The sequence below is a fragment of the Typopeltis vanoorti genome, chromosome 15 (assembly GCF_054136105.1).
Source record: "Typopeltis vanoorti isolate ZY-2024b chromosome 15, IOZ_Tvanoo_1.0, whole genome shotgun sequence".
NCBI classification, from domain to species: Eukaryota; Metazoa; Arthropoda; class Arachnida; order Uropygi; family Thelyphonidae; genus Typopeltis; species Typopeltis vanoorti.
In genome coordinates, this window is record NC_143563.1 from 90315177 (window position 1) to 90336188 (window position 21012).

General features: G+C 36.7%; 1 protein-coding gene across 1 annotated transcript in view; it reads right to left on the bottom strand.

The window, feature by feature from the left end:
• The window catches only part of Invadolysin (leishmanolysin-like peptidase, invadolysin), a 658154-nt gene that overhangs the window by 163649 nt on the left and 473493 nt on the right, over positions 1-21012 (bottom strand). The window contains exon 11 of the mRNA XM_090405783.1: positions 12280-12356. Coding sequence (XP_090261909.1) covers positions 12280-12356 — 77 coding nt within the window. The remainder of the gene's footprint in view (positions 1-12279; positions 12357-21012) is intronic.

Genomic DNA, 21012 nt, shown 5'->3' on the forward strand with positions numbered 1-21012 from the left:
TTGCAGACTTGTAGCGGATTTATTTAGAAGTATAACATCATCCACATAAAATAAAGAGCTGACATTAACATCTCCAATTTTGATATCAGGTTTAATACCACATTCCTTCATAATGTGATCCATATAGATAATGAATAACAGAGGGGATAATGTACATCCTTGTCTCACACCACATTTAACATTAAACCATCTTCCTGTACTTCCTTCAATTCTAACTGCTGACTTACAACTCAAATAAAGACTAAGTATTGCTTGATATAATGCCCCATTGACACCATATAACTGCATCGTATTGAATAGCTTCTCTCTTGGCAATTTGTCATATGCCTTTTCGAAATCGACAAAACTTAAATACAGATCTTTGTTATATTCCCATGCTTTCTCGACTATTTGTCGTAAAGTGAAGATCTGATCCTGACAGCCTCTATTTGGCCTGAATCCAGCTTGTTCTTCACCAAGCTTTTCTTCCACAATTCTTCTCAACCGTTTCTCAAGTATACTTGCATAGATCTTGCCAGGAACACTCAGTAGGGAAATACCTCTGTAATTCGCACATTCAGTTTTATTTCCCTTTTTATATATGGGTACTTTGAGAGCTCTACTCCAATCATCAGGAATTCGTCCCTCTGTCCAGGCTTTCTGAACTATGCAGTGCAGCCACTGTAAGACTCTTATACCACCATACTTCAGCATTTCTGGTCGAATATCATCTACTCCTGCTGCCTTTCCACATTTCAAGCCTTTGATGGCTTTTTCTACTTCAAGTATGGATATGTATTCCTGACTACATGCCTGGTCAATGTTTTTTACCACTGTGCTGTCATCACTGCTTGTTTCATTTAGAAGTTTTTCAAAGTAATTACTCCATACTTGAAGGATATATTTTTCTCCTGTTTTCATGTCACCTTTATCATCTCTAATTCCTTTTACAGCACTCTTTCCTCCATTCCTAAGCTTCTTCAACAACCTCCAGAATATTTTGCCACCTTCTTGATATTTATTTTCTATATTCTTGCCAAAGTCCTCCCATGACTTTTGTTTAGCTAGTTTTACAGACTGTTTAGCTTTCTTACATTTGTCTCTGTATTCTGTAAGAGTAAAAGCTGACTTATTTGCCAGGAACTTTTGATAAGCTTTCTTCTTTTCCTTCACTGCCTCTTTAACTTCCTGTGTCCACCAGGGAGTTCTGATTTTTTTTATCCTTGCACACAACCTCACCACATGCCTCTCTGGCAGAATCAATCAATGTTTTCTTCAGAGTTTGCCACTGAATCTCCAAGGTTTGATTCCTGTTCTCAAACTCTTTCATTTTTTCTTCAATAATCTTTGTGTATTTTAGTCTACATTTCACATCTGAGAGCTGCTCAACTTTTATTCGCTTTAAAACTTTCTTACATGTTTTTCTTTTCAATATGAAATTCAATTTTATCCTGCTCAAGACTAAATAGTGATCACGTCCAATTTCAAATCCTCTGTACACTCTGGTGTCCTGCACCAGAAAGAAAACATCACTATCAACAATAACATAGTCAATGAGACTTTTCTTATTCCTAGCCTCTTCTCTCCATGTGAATTTGTGCACATTTTTATGTTGGAACATGGTGTTAGTAATAACAAGTCCATGTCCTGAGCAGAAATCCAACAGATATTTGCCATTATTATTAGCTTTGCTCTTTTCTCCAAATTTTCCAAAAATATTTTTGTATATCTTACAATCATTTCCTACTCTGCTATTTAGATCCCCAACAAGGACCAACTTTTCCTTTTTCATTGTGTCAGTTGCTTTTTCTAAAGCCTCAAAAAATTCCTCCACTTCTACCTTAGTAGAACCTTCTGTGGGACCATAGGCACAAATAAGTCTCATTGTCCAGTTCCCCATTCTCATATTTGCCCACATTACTCTACTTGAGACTGACTGCCATTCAAGAAGATTAGCCTCGTATTTTGTGTTGAATACTATGGCTACTCCTTCTTTTCCTTGATTGTCATTGCCTGAATATAACATTTTGTATTTATTGCTCAGAAAGATCTCACCAGTTTTGGTCTTTTTTGTTTCAGTCACCCCTATTATGTCGATCTGGTACTTATCTAATTCCTCAGCTAGCTCCATTTCTTTGCCATTCAGGCTTCTTACATTGATAGTACCGATCTTTAACTCTGGTGATGTTGAGTTGGGGTTTGTTTTCAGATTTGTTCCACTAGCTGACTTTTCACTGTTCGCCCTGGTTCCCTGGTGAAAACAATGGGGGCCTTGTTTAACCGGGCGACGCCCCAGCCGGCATGAAATTTTGTCATGTTGTACCATCATTTTCTATTTTGGTTTAACCAATAAGAATACAATTTGGTCGGCTAAATCCCAAATTGCCAGCCCATCCTCGTTCGTTCAGTATCAAAGTAGATACCCAACAGGGTGCACCACGAGAAGGTGAGGATTGGACATTAGGTCAGAAGCCCTGGTCGGTTCTCCGCATTCCTTTAAAGGCTATGTGGAGGTAGATTAGAGACCATAGATGTGAAAGTTCTTATAAAAATTAGAGGCCTGAAGGGATAGCCAATTGCAGTATCATATTAATAATGAAGACATTGGGAAGGAACTTGACATTGTTTGTATTCAAGAATTTGTGAGCAGGGCTAATCTAAGGTGGTATGGTTACTTAATCAGAATGGGAGAGGAAACGGTAGTTAAAAAGGTTTGATGCCAAGATTGCAGGAAAAGGACTCAGAGGAAGATGAAGGTCTAGGTGGATTGATTCAATCAGAAGTGCATTAGAAGAACAGAATGTTAGATGCAACAATATTGGAGCACTGACGAGTAAGACTAATTTGGATGAAAATTGTCGACAGGAGATTGATAATGTAAACTTAATCATGTAGAACTGTGATAGTAGCCTGACACCCTTGAGGTTAAATATCAGGAAATCGATGATGATGATGAGGTCTTAACCTAATTAATGTGGAAAAGATTTTCCATAGAGTAGAGGGAGATAGAGGTAGAACAAGATACCATCCTTGGAAGTTATATACAGAGAGCATGAGCAGGGAAGTGGGGAGCAGTTTTTTTTGTTTCATTGGCAGTTGTGAAACATAGAACTATAATAATAATAACTACTATCATTATTTACATCAGATCCTCATGCATCAAAGAATCATTAAGTCTTTACTTTCACGCAGAATACTCATTGAACTGTGCCTTAAAAATTGCTCACTGCTTCAGCACTCACTACTTTTAAATTAACTATCAGTCAATTCATTCTGCTTACCAACTCCTCCATGTGCAAAAAAAACACCTGTTACACATCTCTACTTACAGTTTCAGATTAATGCTGAAGTGATTTTTCACAGAATGGAAGATGCAGATAAAACAGACCATCCATGAAATTTGAATAAGGAGACTGTTCAAAGGAGTAAGGAGCAGATTTTCTGCTCTGAAGGGTAGGTAAGTGCATGCATTGCCATAGTGTGTAATAAATGCAAAAACATATGAATTTGAAGTGTGGTGAGAAATGCAATTGATATTAAGTTTGTTTTATATAAAAATTACACTTATGAGAGGCAGAAGAACCTACAACACATTAATGCCATGTGTGTGTGTGTGTGTGTGTGAGAGAGAGAAAGAGAGAGAGAGAGAGATGAAGGCAAAGGTTGGTAAAGAAGGAACCTACTGCCATTTTTCTTAAAAAGCTGAAGATGTAAGTGAAGAAATGATGAAATTTCACTTCACTTTCCATCAGTGAAGAAATTATAGATGTTAGCTGTGGAGCAGTGTTCAGAGAAGTAGCTGTAGAAAACATAAAGCTGAAGTAGCCTGTCTGTGAGCAAGTATCTGAAGCAAATCAGTGAGTGTAGAGAGAGAGAGGTTTTTGGTGCATCACTCCAAACATATGAACAGTAATCTAAGAATATGGACAGATTTGAGATTTGTACAGAGTGACGGCTCAATGAGTTAAAAAGTAGTGTCTTGAGTGGTACCTCTAAGATGTCAACGAAATTAGAGGTAGTCGGTTCAAAGTGAGATATGATCTAGTTTGGTGATTTGTATATTGTTGAAAGCATGGGGAGGAGCAATTCTTTTTTTGCAAAAAAGAATGCAAGACTTTATTTTGATAGTTGAAGTTGACCAGATTATCCACATCCTATAAAGAATGGTTGTCTTAATAATGCATAGTAGAAAGGGGTAAGCAACAGAACTCTTAGGCGCTCCTTCCTTGGCTGAAAAGTTTAAAAAGGGGAGCCATCCACCATGAAATACAGTGAATGACCAGAGAGAAAGCTCATTACTCATTAACTGAATTAGACCAAATTCTCTGGAGATATCAACATCAACAATACATGCTTCTCCAAATCTTTCTGTGGTATCTGCCAGTGGTGAATAATTAAAGTAAGAGAGATCTGAGATGATTCTAGAGTGGTTAACTGGTGGGCCTCTAGGTAGTGAAGAAACTGAAAGTTGATTGACCACAGTTCTTTCCATTATATTGGAGAAGCCTGTGGTGATAAAAACTGGTCAGTATTCTGATACTGGACTTTCATCTTCTTATTTTGGAACAGGTTGGACATATGCTTGTTTTCATGTACTGGGATAAGTGCCAGCCAAGGAGTAAAATAATGTAGAGATGATATAGGACAGGAGTTAATTCTGGAGCACTTTTGAGTACAACTGGGAAATACCATTTGGACTACAATACATTTGGGAATCTTCTAGTTAATTAAAATTCTTCTGAAGTATTTTCACCAAAAGTGCAGAGGAGACATAGTACACTCTGGTATGGTAGAAGGTAATTTGCTTTGGTCTCCCATGCAAGAATTAGAAGAGAAGAATGATACCATGGGAACAGCTTTATCTTTAGATGCTTTAACAGTGGTGGTGTCATCCAAACGAGAGAGAGCAGAAGCATAGAAGTTGCGTGTGATGAACTTTTCAAGGGACCAGAAGGCATGTCTGACATGCAGACATGCATGTCAAAATCAGATTTGGATTTGCAGATAGTTATTATTATTATTATTACCCCAAGATCTCATGGAGTCAAAGACTCATCTGGGGGATCCTTTTATCACACACACATCTCATCATATCGAGCCTTAAATACACTCAAACTCTTTGCAGACACCACACTCTCAGGCAAGGCATTCCAATCATTCACAACTCTGCACGAAAAAAACCTGCCTCTCACTTCCCTACTCACACCCTCTTTATACAGTTTCCAGGGATGACCTCTGGTTCTCCCCCTGATCTCCCACTATTCTCTGTAGAACTTCTCCACCATTGATCTAATAACAACCCCTTACCAACTTGTAGGTCTCTCTCTCCCTCTTCCTCCTCTCCACCAGACTCTGCAAATTACATCTTCTCAATCTTTCCTCATACTCAACATTCCAGAGGTCAGAAACTACCTTAGTCAGCCGCCTTTGGTCCCTTTCCAGCATCTCTTCATCCTTCTGAAAACCCGGTGACCAAATCTGTGCACAACAGTCCATGTGTGGCCTAATCAAAGCCCTATACAATGGAACAAGAATCTCCCTACTTCTACACATCATTCCCAGAAGCCTTTGTGTTGTTTTCACAATTCTGGCGATGTGTCCCCTAAATTTTAGATCCTTATCCACTATCACCCCTAGATCTCTTATTTCCTCCACATCCAACAATATATTCTCACCAAGCATAAATTCTGCATCCCATCTTTGTTTTCCAAATTTTAAAGCCTTACATTTTGCAACGGGGTGCTTAAGGGTCAAAGCTGTATAACTGAGAGGAGACCTCCACATAGCCTTTAAAGGAATGCGGAGAACCGACCAGGGCTTCTGACCTAATGTCCAATCCTCACCTTCTCGTGGTGCACCCTGTTGGGTATCTACTTGGATACTGAACGGACGAGGATGGGCTGGCAATTTGGGATTTAGCCGACCAAATTGTATTCTTATTGGTTAAACCAAAATATAGAATTATGGTACAACATGACAAAATTTCATGCCGGCTGGGGCGGCGCCCGGTTAAACAAGGCCTCCGTTGTTTACGCCAGGGAACCAGGGCGAACAGCGAAAAGTCAGCTACTGGAACAAATCTGAAAATAAACCCCAACTCAACATCACCAGAGTTAAAGATCGGTATTATCAACGTAAGAAGCCTGAATGGCAAAGAAATGGAGCTAGCTGAGGAATTAGATAAGTACCAGATCGACATAATAGGGGTGACTGAAACAAAAAAGACCAAAACTGGTGAGATCTTTCTCAGCAATAAATACAAAATTTTATATTCAGGCAATGACAATCAAGGAAAAGAAGGAGTAGCCATAGTATTCAACACAAAATACGAGGCTAATCTTCTTGAATGGCAGTCAGTCTCAAGTAGAGTAATGTGGGCAAATATGAGAATGGAGAACTGGACAATGAGACTTATTTGTACCTATGGTCCCACAGAAGGTTCTACTAAGGTAGAAGTGGAGGAATTTTTTGAGGATTTAGAAAAAGCAACTGACACAATGAAAAATGAAAAGTTGGTCCTTGTTGGGAATCTAAATAGCAGAGTAGGAAATGATTGTGAGACATACAAAAATATTTTGGGAAAATTTGGAGAAAAGAGCAAAGCTAATAATAATGGGAAATATCTGTTGGATTTCTGCTCAGGACATGGACTGGTTATTACTAACACCATGTTCCAACATAAAAATGTGCATAAATGCACATGGAGAGAAGAGGATAGGAATAAGAAAAGTCTCATTGACTATGTTATTGTTGATAGTGATGTTTTCTCCCTGGTGCAGGACACCAGAGTGTACAGAGGATTTGAAATTGGAAGTGATCACTATTTAGTCTTGAGCAGGATAAAACTGAATTTCATATTGAAAAGAATAACATGTAAGAAAGTTTTAAAGCGAATAAAAGTTGAGCGGCTCTCAGATGTGAGCTGTAGACTAAAATACACAAAGATTATTGAAGAAAAAATGAAAGAGTTTGAGAACAGTAATCAAACCTTGGAGATTCAGTGGCAAACTCTAAAGAAAACATTGATTGATTCTGCCAGAGAGGCATGTGGTGAGGTTGTCTGTAAGGATAAAAAAATCAGAACTCCCTGGTGGACACAGGAAGTTAAAGAGGCAGTGAAGGAAATGAAGAAAGCATACCAAAAGTTCCTGTCAAATAAGTCAGCTTGTGCTCTTAGAGAATATAGAGACAAATGCAAGAATGCTAAACACTGTGTAAAACTAGCTAAACAAAAGTCATGGGAGGACTTTGGCAAGAATATAGAAAATAAATATCAAGAAGGTGGCAAAATATTCTGGAGGTTGTTGAAGAAGCTTAAGAATGGAGGAAAGAGTGCTATAAAAGGAATTAGAGATGATAAAGGTGACATGAAAACGGGAGAAAAAGATATCCTTGAAGTATGGAGTAATTACTTTGAAAAACTGCTAAATGAAACAAGCAGTGATGACAGCTCAGTGGTAAAAAACATTGACCAGGCATGTAGTCAGGAATACATATCCATACTTGAAGTAGAAAAAGCCATCAAAGGCTTGAAATGTGGAAAGGCAGCAGGAGTAGATGATATTCGACCAGAAATGCTGAAGTATGGTGGTATAAGAGTCTTACATTGGCTGCACTGCATAGTTCAGAAAGCCTGGACAGAGGGACGAATTCCCGATGATTGGAGTAGAGCACTCATAGTACCCATATATAAAAAGGGAAATAAAACTGAATGTGAGAATTACAGAGGTATTTCCCTACTGAGTGTTCCTGGCAAGATCTATGCAAGTATACTTGAAAAACGGTTGAGAAGAATTGTTGAAGAAAAGCTTGGTGAAGAACAAGCTGGATTCAGGCCAAATAGAGGATGTCAGGATCAGATCTTCACTTTACGACAAATAGTGGAGAAAGCATGGGAATATAACAAAGATCTGTACTTAAGTTTTGTCGATCTGGAAAAGGCATATGACAAGGTGCCAAGAGAGAAGCTATTCAATACGCTGCAGTTATATGGTGTCAATGGGGCATTATATCAAGCAATACTTAGTCTTTATTTGAGTTGTAAATCAGCAGTTAGAATTGAAGGAAGTACAGGAAGATGGTTTAATGTGAAATCTGGTGTGAGACAAGGATGTACATTATCCCCTCTGTTATTCATTATCTATATGGATCACATTATGAAGGAAAGTGGTATTAAACATGATATCAAAATTGGAGATGTTAATGTCAGCTCTTTGCTTTATGCAGATGATGTTATACTTCTAAATAAATCCGCTACAAGTCTGCAAGATTCTCTGACTAAATTGAATAGCTGTTGTAATAGATATGGTATGAAGGTCAGCAATAAAAAGACAAAAACAATGAAAATAGGCAGAATCATTGAAAATGTCAACTGTGTTGTGAATGGAGAACCTGTGGAACAAGTAAAACATTTCAGCTATTTAGGCACGATTTTTAGTGAAGATGGTAAATTAAATATAGAAATAGACAACAGAATCAGCAAAGCTGGTATGGTGGGAAGTCAACTGAATAAATTCATATGGAATAATAGAGAAATTAGTCGGAACACTAAATTAGCTGTATACAAGACAGTGTTCAAACCAGTTTTAACTTATGGATCTGAGAGCTGGGTCAGAAGTAAAACACTTGACCAAAGACTAGAGACCACAGATATGAGAGTCCTGAGAAAGATTAGAGGCGTGAACAGATGGCATCAATGGCAGTATCATATTAAAAACGAGGATATTACGAAAGAACTTGGCGTCAGCATCCAGGAATGCGTTAGCAGAGCTAATCTCAGGTGGTATGGTCACTTAAACAGAATGGGCGAGGAAAGATTAGCAAAACAAGTGTTCACTGCCAGGTTGGCAGCAAAACGACCCAGAGGAAGACCAAGATATAGGTGGATTGATATGGTACAAAGTGCTTTAGACGATAGAAATATAAAGATCTGATAATGTTGGAGTGTTGACAAGTAACAGGCTGAATTGGAGGAAAATTGTAGATAGGAAATTAATAATGATGTAATTTTTTTCATGTAGTACTATCATATCCTGTACACCCCTTGAAGGTACATGGCAGGAATTTGATGATGATGATGACATTTTGCAACATTGAACTCACATCGCCATTTCCGTGCCCAATCACTCAATTTATTCAAGTCTTCTTGCAAGGCCACAACATCTTCACTACTCTTTATGGTTTGTCCCAACTTTGCATCATCTGCAAACAACTGAATATCTCCATCCAAATCTTTGCCAATATCATTAATATACAAGTTAAACAGTAATGGAACCCTTAGGCACTCCACTAGTGACTTTCCTTTTCCTGGATATCGCACCCCCATACACAACTTGTTGATACCTATCAGATAGCCAGTCTCCAATCCAATGCACTAATCTAATATCCAACCCCATCTGCTCTAGTTTGACTGTCAACTTATCATGAGGTACTCTATCAAAAGCTTTTGCAAAATCCAAGTATATTACTGTGTATCCTTCTCCTCTTTCCAAGGAAGCAGTCACTTTATTGTAATAAGTAAGTAGATTACTAAAACATGACCTCCCTTTAGCAAATCCATGCTGTCCATCAAAGATTATACCATTGTTGTCTACCCAACTCTGGATCCTAGTTCTCACAAGCTTCTCTAGCAACTTAACCACAACATCTGACACACAGATAGGCCTATAGTTTGATGCTTGAGTTCGATCACCTCCTTTATGAAGTGGCACAATCTTGCCCTTCTTCCACTCCTTAGGAACTTGACTGAGTGCAAGACTCATATTAAAAAAATATGTCAAGGCAGGCATCAACTCCCTGTCACATTCTTTCAGAATATGTGGTGATATATTATCAAGTCCCACAGCCTTATTAACATCTAGTTTACTCACCTCCTCATACACCTCTTGCTCACCTACAGTCAGTCTCTCCTCCCCATCATCAACTGCTCTCAATCCCTCCATGAAGTCACATTCACAAGATTGAAAGATCTTTATGAACTGCTCATTAAGTACCTCCACCACACATTCTGCATCAGCTGTCTTTATACCATTTTCTCCAATCAATGTCATCCTTCCATAATGATTCTTTCTTTTGCTGGCTACATATCAAAAGAATTCCTTAGGATTCTTTTTGGCTTTATTAGCTAACTGCTGTTCATACCTCTCTTTAGCTACTCTCATCAACCAAGTCACCCTCCTTGCCTGGTGTTTGTAGACCTCATGAAATTGGTTATTTCCACTTCTCTTATGCTTCCTCCACAATGCCCTTTTTCTCTGTATCGCATACTTGATCTCTTTATTCATCCATCTCATACCTACGTTATTTAACCTTCTCACCCTTGGAATACATTTAGACATTGCATCTGCTAGATAGTTTTTGAAAATCGCCCAAGCTGCACTGATCTCTTTTCCAGCTAACTCCTCATTCCATGCTACACCCACAAGCTGTCTCCTGAGCTCTTCATAATCACCCCCCCCCTTGTAGTTCCACATATTATTATTATTATTTGACACCTCCAGGGAGTCCAAAGACTCATCGAGGGAGAGTGTGCCAACAGCATCGAACAATTGGTCCCCTTCCAACTACTAACCGCGCTCAAACTTACTTAACTGAGCCATTAGTAGCAGAGGCTCTACCAATCGACCAACATATACCCTTTTCTCACAGGGGTCCTCGCACTGCTGGCAACCAACCAGGTAACCACCTCGTGGTCACTCTCACCAATTGGTGGATGATTTGACACCTCATTTATAATTACATCCTCTGATGAGATGACCAAATCGAAGACCCTTAATCCTCGTGTGCCCTCTGTTACATACTGTCTGCGGTAGTTATCCCTCAAAAACTCAAGAAACTCATTTTCTTTACTTCCAGTTGCTATCTCTTCATTCCAGTCTATATTGCCATAATTAAATTCACCCAGATTATGGGCGATTTTAATTATTGCCATATTTTGATCAATTCCATTTTAATCAAATGCGATTTTAATCAGTTCCATATTACCTGGTCTATAACAACATCCCACCAAGTATTTGATTCCATTCACCTCTATCTCACACGATACTGCCTGAAAACCTGGTAGTATTTCCATTTTGCATCTCTACTTTGTATGGACATAACTTTTTCTCTATCATCAATAGCACTCCCCTCTCTTTTTTACCCCTTCTATCCTCACGAAACACATCATACCCTTGCATCTCTATTCCTGTCAGGATGTTATCCTCTTCCAACCATGTCTCACTTATTCCAACAATCTTTAGGTGAACAGACACAATTAGTGCAACCATTTCATCTGCCTTGTTTCTTATACTTCTAGCATTGATATACAAACACAACAGCTCATTTCTGGATCTACAGCTAGTTCCACTGATACCACTCACTCGATGTGATCTCTCCATGCTAGACTGTGGCCATTTCCCTTTCTGCTTCTTCATTTTAGAACCCTTTTCAATTCCAACTGTTTCCTCTTGATCCCTGGTCATCCCATTCCTTTCCTGCCTACACATGTTCTCACCTCCTCTTGGATCATCCACCTTTCTCACACTGTGTACCCCTGTCTACCCTGAGTCTTTGCCTTTGTTTCAAGATTCACTGCAGGCACAGCATGAAGTAGAATTCCTGTTGCAAACTGCCTGCTGTGTAGTGATTTTTTTTTTTCTTGCCTTGATATACCTGCTGTTAAACCATTAACCAGAAAATTGGCAGGAATTTTGCAAGTGGGGAATGAAGGGCCTTCATGCTAGTGAGAATAATTTTTGTTATTTTCTCAGTTCAGATATTTTGGATCAGAAGAGTGGAAGCAGCAAAATAACCACAGAAAGGAAGTTGGTTATGAGGAGAAGTTGAGAAATGTAAATTGCAGTGTAGTGGAGAGATTTGAAGAAAATGTGCAGGGGGAGGGAGAGGAAGAACAAGAAGCATTCCCTGGAATTTTAAAGGATGTAGTGAGCAAGGGAGTGAGAAGAAGATTTTTTTTACACAAAGGGTGGAATGAATTGTTCAAATGTGTCAAGAATGCCAAGCCAAGACTATGAATAAATTTAGGGTACAGGTTGATAGTTATGCTCTCGGATGAGCAAAACCTGATCAAAGAACATATCTTTATCATACTGAATAATTCTGCAATAAGGCTGAAGAATTCATTGTGGATAGTCTGGTGACAATAAGAAAAAAAGAACAAATGAATAACACAACTGACCTAGGCTTTAAGAAAAATAGAATTTCTGTGTATGTGAATTAAAACAATTTATAATTCTTTGAAATCTACTATAAACAGAATTTTAAATACTTATCATACAAAACTAAAGCAAACAGATATACCCTGTATCTTCCATCAATGCAAGAGTAATTCGAGAATACACGGGGTTCTGGGTATGAGTTCCCGTCATTGCTTCATTCTAATAAAAAGCAAAATGAAAAGTAATGAATTAAAGTGATTTTTTTTAAATTTCTTTATTTATATAATTAATAAAAGTAAAAATGTTGTGAATATAAAATAAATTGGATTATATTACTCAAGAAAAGGTCTAAAAATTATTGACTGTTTTCATAAAACTGAAAAAAAGATTCCCTCCCTCATTATATCTAATATTACGAGGGTGGTCTGAAAAGTTATCGGCCTAACAATGAAAAAATGAATTTATAATTTCAAAATTATTTTTATTTTTCAACATAATCTATCTCCCTTAAAACTAATACATTTATTCCAGCGATGCTCCAGCCCCATTATCCCGTCCCTGTAATGGTTCTCAGTTAGATCTGCAAAATACCCCTCTACAACTGCAATCACTTCTTGATTCAAAGAAAAATGCTGACCAGCAAGGAAGAGTTTTAGTTTTGAGAAGAGACAGAAGTCAGAAGGAGACAAATCTGGGGAATAGGGTGGATGTTCCAACAATTCATATTGCAGATCCCTTAATTTTCCCATTGCCAAAACACTTTTGTGGGCAGGTGCACTGTCATGATGAAAGATGCTTTTTTTCTTCTGCATACTGGGTCTTTTCACATGAATTTTTTCGTTTAGTCTGGTTAAAAGATCAGAATAATATTCCCCAGTTATTGTTTTACCCTTTTCACAAAAAACAAAAATTACACAAAACGTCTTTAGCATCCCAAAACACCTTTCTTGCGGATGGACCCGACTTTGTCTTCTTTGGCACTGAACAACCAGCTTCTGTCCACTGTTTTGACTGCTGTTTAGATTCTGGTGTGCAATGGTGAATCCAAATCTCATCCATAGTAAAAAATCGACACACAAAATCAGTTTTATTCTTGTTAAAACAAGCACTGTTCAGAGATTTTCATGTGAGTGCGTTTTTGACCTGCTGTGAGCAAGCGCAGCACCCATCTTGCACAAAGCTTGTTCATTTGCAATTCTTCATGCAAAATAAATCCTACACGTTCTTTTGAAATGCCTATAGTCTCAGCAGTTTTACACACTTTGACCTGCCCGTCATCCAGTACCACATCGTGCACTTCATTAATGATTTCTTGATTAATGTTGTTACACGTTTTGGACGTCCTTCACATGGAACACATTCAAGGCTGGTACGGCCACGTTTAAACTCTACAGCCCATTTCTTAATTGTCGAAAATGAAGAAGGTGACAATGAACTTTTATGAACTTCGAATAAATTTCTTTTGCTGTTAAATCTTCTTTTCCAAAGAATTTTATAACTGCATGATACTCAATTTTATCCATTTCAAGGGATACACTTTTGCTTTGTTTTATACATAGCTGTATAAAACAAACTACTTGATAGAATGACTTGCAATTTCACGGATGCTTATGACAGATGTACCAACTTAGGAAAAAAAAAATCTTGCTGATAGTGTTGCCATCTATGGTCGAGGCCGAGAACTTTTCAGACCACCCTTGTAAGAACTGGAATAGACGATCTGATTAATGCTATGAAAATTTTTCCATAAGATGTATGGTATTTGTGTTGAATTTTTATGTAAAGCAAAATATTATATAAATAAAAATGCAATATATAATTATTAAATGAATTATGAACATGCAATATTTTGCTAGTTCAAAACTAACATGATGTACACACTTTAGACATACTTGTTAATGGAGACCAACTGAATGACCTAAAGAACAAAATTACAAATACTTCGCATTTCACAATTCATCTACAGAGTTGAGTGAATATCATTGCTTGGAAAAACACTGCCCCTGGGAGCTCTCTATACTACTTTTTAACAAAATGGTACAAAAAAACTCTTACTATATTATTTTAAAAGAACAAGTTCTACTACATCTTCCTCTCACACAAACCAAATCATATATACAATCTTCCTGTCTTAAATTAAAGGCACAACAAATAAATTAACCTTATTTTCTGAAATATCATAAGATTAGAACCATATACAAACCACTAGAACAAAGTTTCTGACTACCTGCAACATTAAAAGGTCACCATCTTCTCTCCCTTCATCAGAGAGAAGCAAAAAAAAAATTTTCAGATCACAAAATTTTAAAATCACAAAAATGTTTTTGAGTGCATGATAAGTCCTACAAAAACCTATAAACTGCAACATAATTGATGAATTAGTTTTAACTAAATTATGACATATTATTCTTACTTTGCCCTAATTACAAAAGATGAGAAGTATTGAGGAGCACAGCTTTCACATCTAACTTGAAATGCTTGGCTTCCTTTGTTTTTAAGGTTATTTCAGTTAGTCTCTATTGACTGCGTCTTAAGGAGATAGATATTCTGGCTTGAGATAATGAAACATTGGCATGTAAATAATTAATCCAGTAATTAAATAACATATTATTATAATTATTGCACCTTCCATGGAGTTGGTAAACTCATCGTGGGAGATTCATTCAACTGACAACATATTTATCATATTGAATCTTCAACTCCTTAACACTCCTTGCATTAACAACAAGTTCTGGTAATGCATTCCATTCACTGACAATTCTCCATGTAAAAAATCTACTCCTCACACCCCTCTTCACCACACTCTTACATAACTTCCAGGGATGACCTCTATTTTTCCCCCTCTCTCCTTCTACTCTTTTTATAATCTTATCTGGATTAATCCGATAAAATCCTCTCACTAACATAAATGTCTCTATCATATCACCTCTTTTCCTCTTATCCACCAAACTCTGCAATCCACATTTTTTCAACCTTTCTCCATAGCTAGCAGTCTAAAGTCCTGATATTGCCTTAGTCACTCGTCTCTCTGGACATTCTCCAATGTCTCCACATCACACTGAAAACCAGGTGACCAGATTTGAGCACACTAGTCCAAGTGTGGTCTGACCAGTGCTTTATAAGTGGCACAACCACTTCCTTATTCCTACATGTTAGAGTACTTCTTATCATAGCAGCACTACATGTGCAGCCTTTGCAATATGCCCTCTAAACTTCATTCTACTGTCAACCATCATCCCCAAATCTCTAATCTTATCCATTTCCTGCAAACAGCACCTTATATTTCTGAAATGATTGGGGCTGATTTTATATACAACAATATAAAACTTTTCTTTATTTGTAAAACAATTTATAAAGTTCTTTTGTTGTGTGGACTGTAGGAGTTAATTATAACTTATCACTAAGTTCTATTTATTTTTTGTTATTCATGAAAAAGAATACTTATTTATTTATTTTTTCTCAAAAAGAAATAATATATTCTTTAATGAGAAAATTGGAAGTCAACAATCATGCAACACAATTCAACAGCATTGATATTTTAATTGCAGCAATACTAGAAACAAATGAAGAATAATTCTCTTTCAGCCATGAATAATTATTGTGATTCACTCAATATTACTGATTTTTCAGTTTTACTATATACAACAGATAAACTTGTTCATTAAGAAAAAAAAAATTAACATAAGCAATATACTTATCAGTAAACCATACAATTCAGTTTTATTATTATTCTTTTCCTGGACTCCACAGAGTCAGAAGACTTGTAATGAAAAGTCACAATGATAAGTCTTACAGACTACAGCACTTATCATACCTATTATTAAAAACATTCAGCAATAGAGCATTCACTACTCACTCAGGTAACACATTCTACAGATTCACCACTCAAAATGCAAAAAAATCTCCTTTTCATTTCCTCACTCATGAGTCTTGTTCAGTTTTCAGGGAATGACCTTTTATTTTTGCATCACCATCTATTACTCAATGCAAAATCTCCCATATATCTGTCTCATTGCCTCCTTTCACCAACTTGTGTGTTTCTATCATATCACCTTTTCTCCTCCTACATGCAAATTAATTCCCTCAATCTATCTTCACAGCCAGCACTCCATACTTGTGAAACACTCACTCACCTCTATACCTTCTTTAATGTTTTGTTATCATCCAGGTGGTGACTATATATCTGTATATAAATCAGTGCCTTATATGGTGGAACTATTACCTCCTTATCCTCACTTGTCAATCAGTGTTATTTCCCCATTCATCTGCCCCAAAATCCAATCTATTCAAATGTTCCTGCAACAAAATTACATCAGAGCTTTCTGAAATTGCCTTTCCAAATTTAGAATCATTAGCAAATAACTGAATTTCTCCTCTCATACCTTATCAATACTGTATATAGATTAAACAACATTTTGCCAGAACCTGTAGTACTTCACCTCCTTTTCTTTTAAAGACACTGCATCCCCCATATGCAACTTGCTGGTTCCTATCAGACAACTATTACTGTAACCAGGCTACCAACTGAAAGTCTATCCCCATCCTATTCAATTTCAACAATGGTTTATCATATAGTATTCTATATATCAAATGCCTTTGCAAAATCTAGAAGACTTACTGCACAAGCATTTTCTTTCTCCTCCAAAACACTTGTAACCCCATTATAAATTATAACTGGGTTACTGAAACAAGACCTCTCCTTAATAAACCCAACCCATGCTGCTATATAGTATAAGTTGTCTATTTTCAATCCAAGTTTGTATTCCATCTCCAACCAGCCTCTCTAATATGTTTGCACACACATACACACACCTTCTGCACAAACTGGCCCGTACTGACATCATTGACTTGGATTCTGCCTTGTGTAGGTGGAACTATTTTGCTCTCTTTCAACTCTTCTGAAACTTGTTGATTAGTTGTTGAACAACCCAGTGGTATCTCCCTTGCACATTCCCTTAATTTCATCATCAAATTTCTGATATGTACCCTCAGAGGATGTACTGGATATTGTAACAGTGTGCCGAAGGAAAAGTTTGCATCACAACTTTCCTATCAACAATTTCAAAATACTGGAGTCTCGACAATTATTTGTCGGGACTCCACTATTGTCAAATCTCATATTTTAGTCTTCTAAGGCTCTTCGTACTGTATCAATCAACATAGATAATTGTTTTCCTCTGAGTCTTTTTCCTACCACTCTGGGAAGAAAAAAAAAGGACCAAAATATAAGATTTGACAATGACTTAAACATGTTTTGCTAACCTTTCTCCTCCCATTTTGTTTAAGTCATCATAGTACCTGAGGTTAGCTTTGCTCACACATTCCTGAATGCTAATAATATCAATTCCTTCCAAATATCCTTGTCTTTTATATGATGCCTAACCTTTTTCCCCTAACATTACTCAGAATTCTCATATCTGTGTTCCCCAATCTTTGATTAAGAATTTTAACCCAGCTGTCAGATTCATAAGTTAAAATTTAGTTTGAACACCATCTTGAATACAGAAAGTATAGTATTATGGATTTCTGTATTATTTCATATAAATTTATTCATTTGACTTCCTACCATACTGGTTCTGCTAATTCTGTTGTATATTTCTATATTTAATTTTTCATCTTCACTAAAAATTGTACCTAAATAACTGAAATGTTTCACTTGTTCTTTAGGTTCTTCATTCAGGATGCAATAAATGTTCTCAGTGTTTCATAGTCTCTTTTTATTGCTGATTTTCATACAAAATTTATTACAGCTGCTATTCAATTTTGTTAGGGAATCCAGTACAAGTCTGCAGGATTCCCTGCAGACTTGTACTGGATTTACGTATTATTACGTATCACCTCCAGGGAGCCTTTGGACTCCCTGGACTCTACAACTCTCCCTCTTCACCAACCGCAACTATCTTCATCATCTACTGCCGACCACCACCACCACTAGTATTTCACAGACAATCACAAACATCCATGCCCAAGGCGGGATTCGAACCTGCAGCCTTTTGATTGGAGAGCGGATATGCTAACCACTCAGCCAACCAGGCTGGCATCATCTGCATGAAGTAATAATGATATCTCAAACTTTGATAACATGTTTAATACCATTTTCCTTCATAATGTGATCCATATAGGTGACAAATAAATGTACAGATAATGATCGACCTTATCTCACACTTGATTTAACATCAAACCATCTTCCTGTACCTCCTACAATTCTAACTGCTAACTTACAACTCAAATATAGATTATATATTGCTCGATATAAGGGACCATTTACACCATATAATTGTAGTGTTTCATACAGCTTTCTCTTGACACCTGTCACGTGCCTTTTCCGGATCCTCATATTTCCATGATTTCTCAACAATTTGTCTTAGAGTGATCCTGACTCTCTAATCTTTAGTTCCACAATTTTTCTTAGCCTTTTTTCTCAAATCTACTTTCATAAATCTTACCTAGAATAGCCATTAGGAAAATATCTGTAATTCTTTCATTCAGTTTTATTTCCCGTTTTATAGACAGATACTATGAGTGCTCTACTTTAATCATCTAGAATTTGATCCTCTGGCCAGGCCGTCTGAATTATATATGCATAGCCACTGTAAAACTTTTATACCTCCATATTTGAGCATTTCTGGTTGAATATCATCTACTCCAACTGCTTTTCCACATTTCAAGTTTCTGATGGCATTTTCTACTTCAAGTACTGATATGGATTCCTGATTGCATTCCTGTTGAGTATTTTCTACCACCATGCTGCCACTGCTTGTTACATTTAGAAATCTTATAAAGTAATTACTCTAGACATCTAGAATATCTTCATCTTCAGTTTTTAATTAGCCTTTATCATCTCTGATTCCTTTTTACAGTACTCTTTTTTTGATTTCTAAACTTTTTAATAGTCTCCAGAATATTTTTCCACCTTACTGATATTTATTTTCTATGCTCTTGCCAAAGTCTTTCTGGACAAAAGATCTAAGGTCCTATATTGGTGCCCTAAAAAACAAACTATTTTATAAAAAGATGTTTTATTAACTTGCTTATATTTCGCTGAATTTCAAATCAGCATCATCAGAGCACAAGAGAAAAAAAAATTACAGCTATGTTTTTTATTTATTTATTTATTTATTTATTTATTACAACATTACAGGGCACCAAAATAGGACCTTCATTACAATTGTATTGTTTCATTTGCTCACTGTCACGTATACATGCTGTGTTGTGCTCTGATGATGCTAATTTGAAATTTAGCGAAATATAAGCAAGTTAATAAAACATCTTTTTATAAAATAGTTTGTTTGGTGTTGTTAATACCATTATGATGGAATATAACATCTTATATTTGTTTCTTAGAAGAATCGCACCTGTTTTTGTCTTCTTTGTTTCAGTAAGTCCTATTATGTCAATCTGATATTTACCCAATTCTTCTGCTGGTTCCATTTATTTTTAGTCGATGCTTCTTATGTCAATGATGACAATCTTGAACTCTGGTGATGTTGAGTTGAAATTTATTCCAGTAACTTACTTTTCACAGTTTGCACTGGTTCTTTGACAAAAACAGTGGGGACCTTGATTAATCAGGCAAAAATATAGTTTGGTCGGTTAAATCCCAAATTGTCAGTTCATTATCATTTGTTCAATATCCATATAGATAATTACTGACAGGGTGCACCATATATGAGAAGATGAGGATTAGATGTAAGTCAGAAGTCCCAATTGGTTCTTTGCATTCCTTAAAAGGCTATGTGGATAACTAGGTCTCCTTCTAGTTACCTAGGTTTGATCGTTAAGCAACCCCATTTAAATTTAGTTCCTTGATTAAATTCATAGTGATATCACCAGCTAGTCCTGCAGTCTCATTCAAGTTTACTTAAAATTTCAATGTTCCTGAACTGCTGATGTCTACCCTCTTTCCCACTGTTATTCAGTACTACTTCCAAGCACTTCGCATTATATACACTAAAAATACTCATTGAATATTCCACTATAACTTCAAGCGGATGTGACTTAAGTGCAATCTGCAGCCATCAAAGTTAGTTCTCCAATTTACCCTTTCATCTACTTGCTACATAACTGTAGAATTCTCTAAGATTTCATTCTGCTGTCTCAGCCAACACTCCTTTCATATGCCAATTTTGCTTCCTCACTACATTCATTACCATCCTTATATGCCCCATGCTACTAAGGCATACTAAAGTGTTCTTTATATTTCCTCTATAATATCTTTTCTGCAGAGCTCCTATATGATTCCATGATTCATCCACTTCAATCATTTCACCCTGCTCTATTTATTCTCCTAACCTTATAATACACTGGTATTATAATTCTGGTAAGTTGAGCAAATTTATTAGGCTTTTCCAGATATCTTTCAGAATCATTCCTTGATTTCTGTTTAGATTTTCTCCAGAGTGGAGTACAACGGCAGCATCTTTGAAGTTTCTACATTGAAAATCTTCTTCTATATAGGGCATGGAACTTTTATCCCAATCGATGGTGTGGCTAGAGATTGAGAAGTGATGGGCAAATCCTGAAGTATCTGTTCTGTTGTTGTTCATGTCTCCTACATGTTAACATGTCTGGAGAAAAATTCAAGCAAGTAGACTGGCATCTCAGTTGGCATCGATGAAGAACTGAGTTTGTTGCTTCAACATTTGTGTGTCTAGGTACACAAATTGTTGAGATACTATAAGCATTTAATGTTCTGAAGCCAATTTACTGAAGGAATCAAGTGATGTGAGAGAATGGTTTGAAGACAATTATGTATATAGAAGAATTAGACTACAATGGTATGGTAATTTGTGCTCTACCATTATTTCCCTGAACATTATAGTCAGTATATGATTCCATTTAAGTGGGAATTCCACATACCCAAAACTTAAGGCTT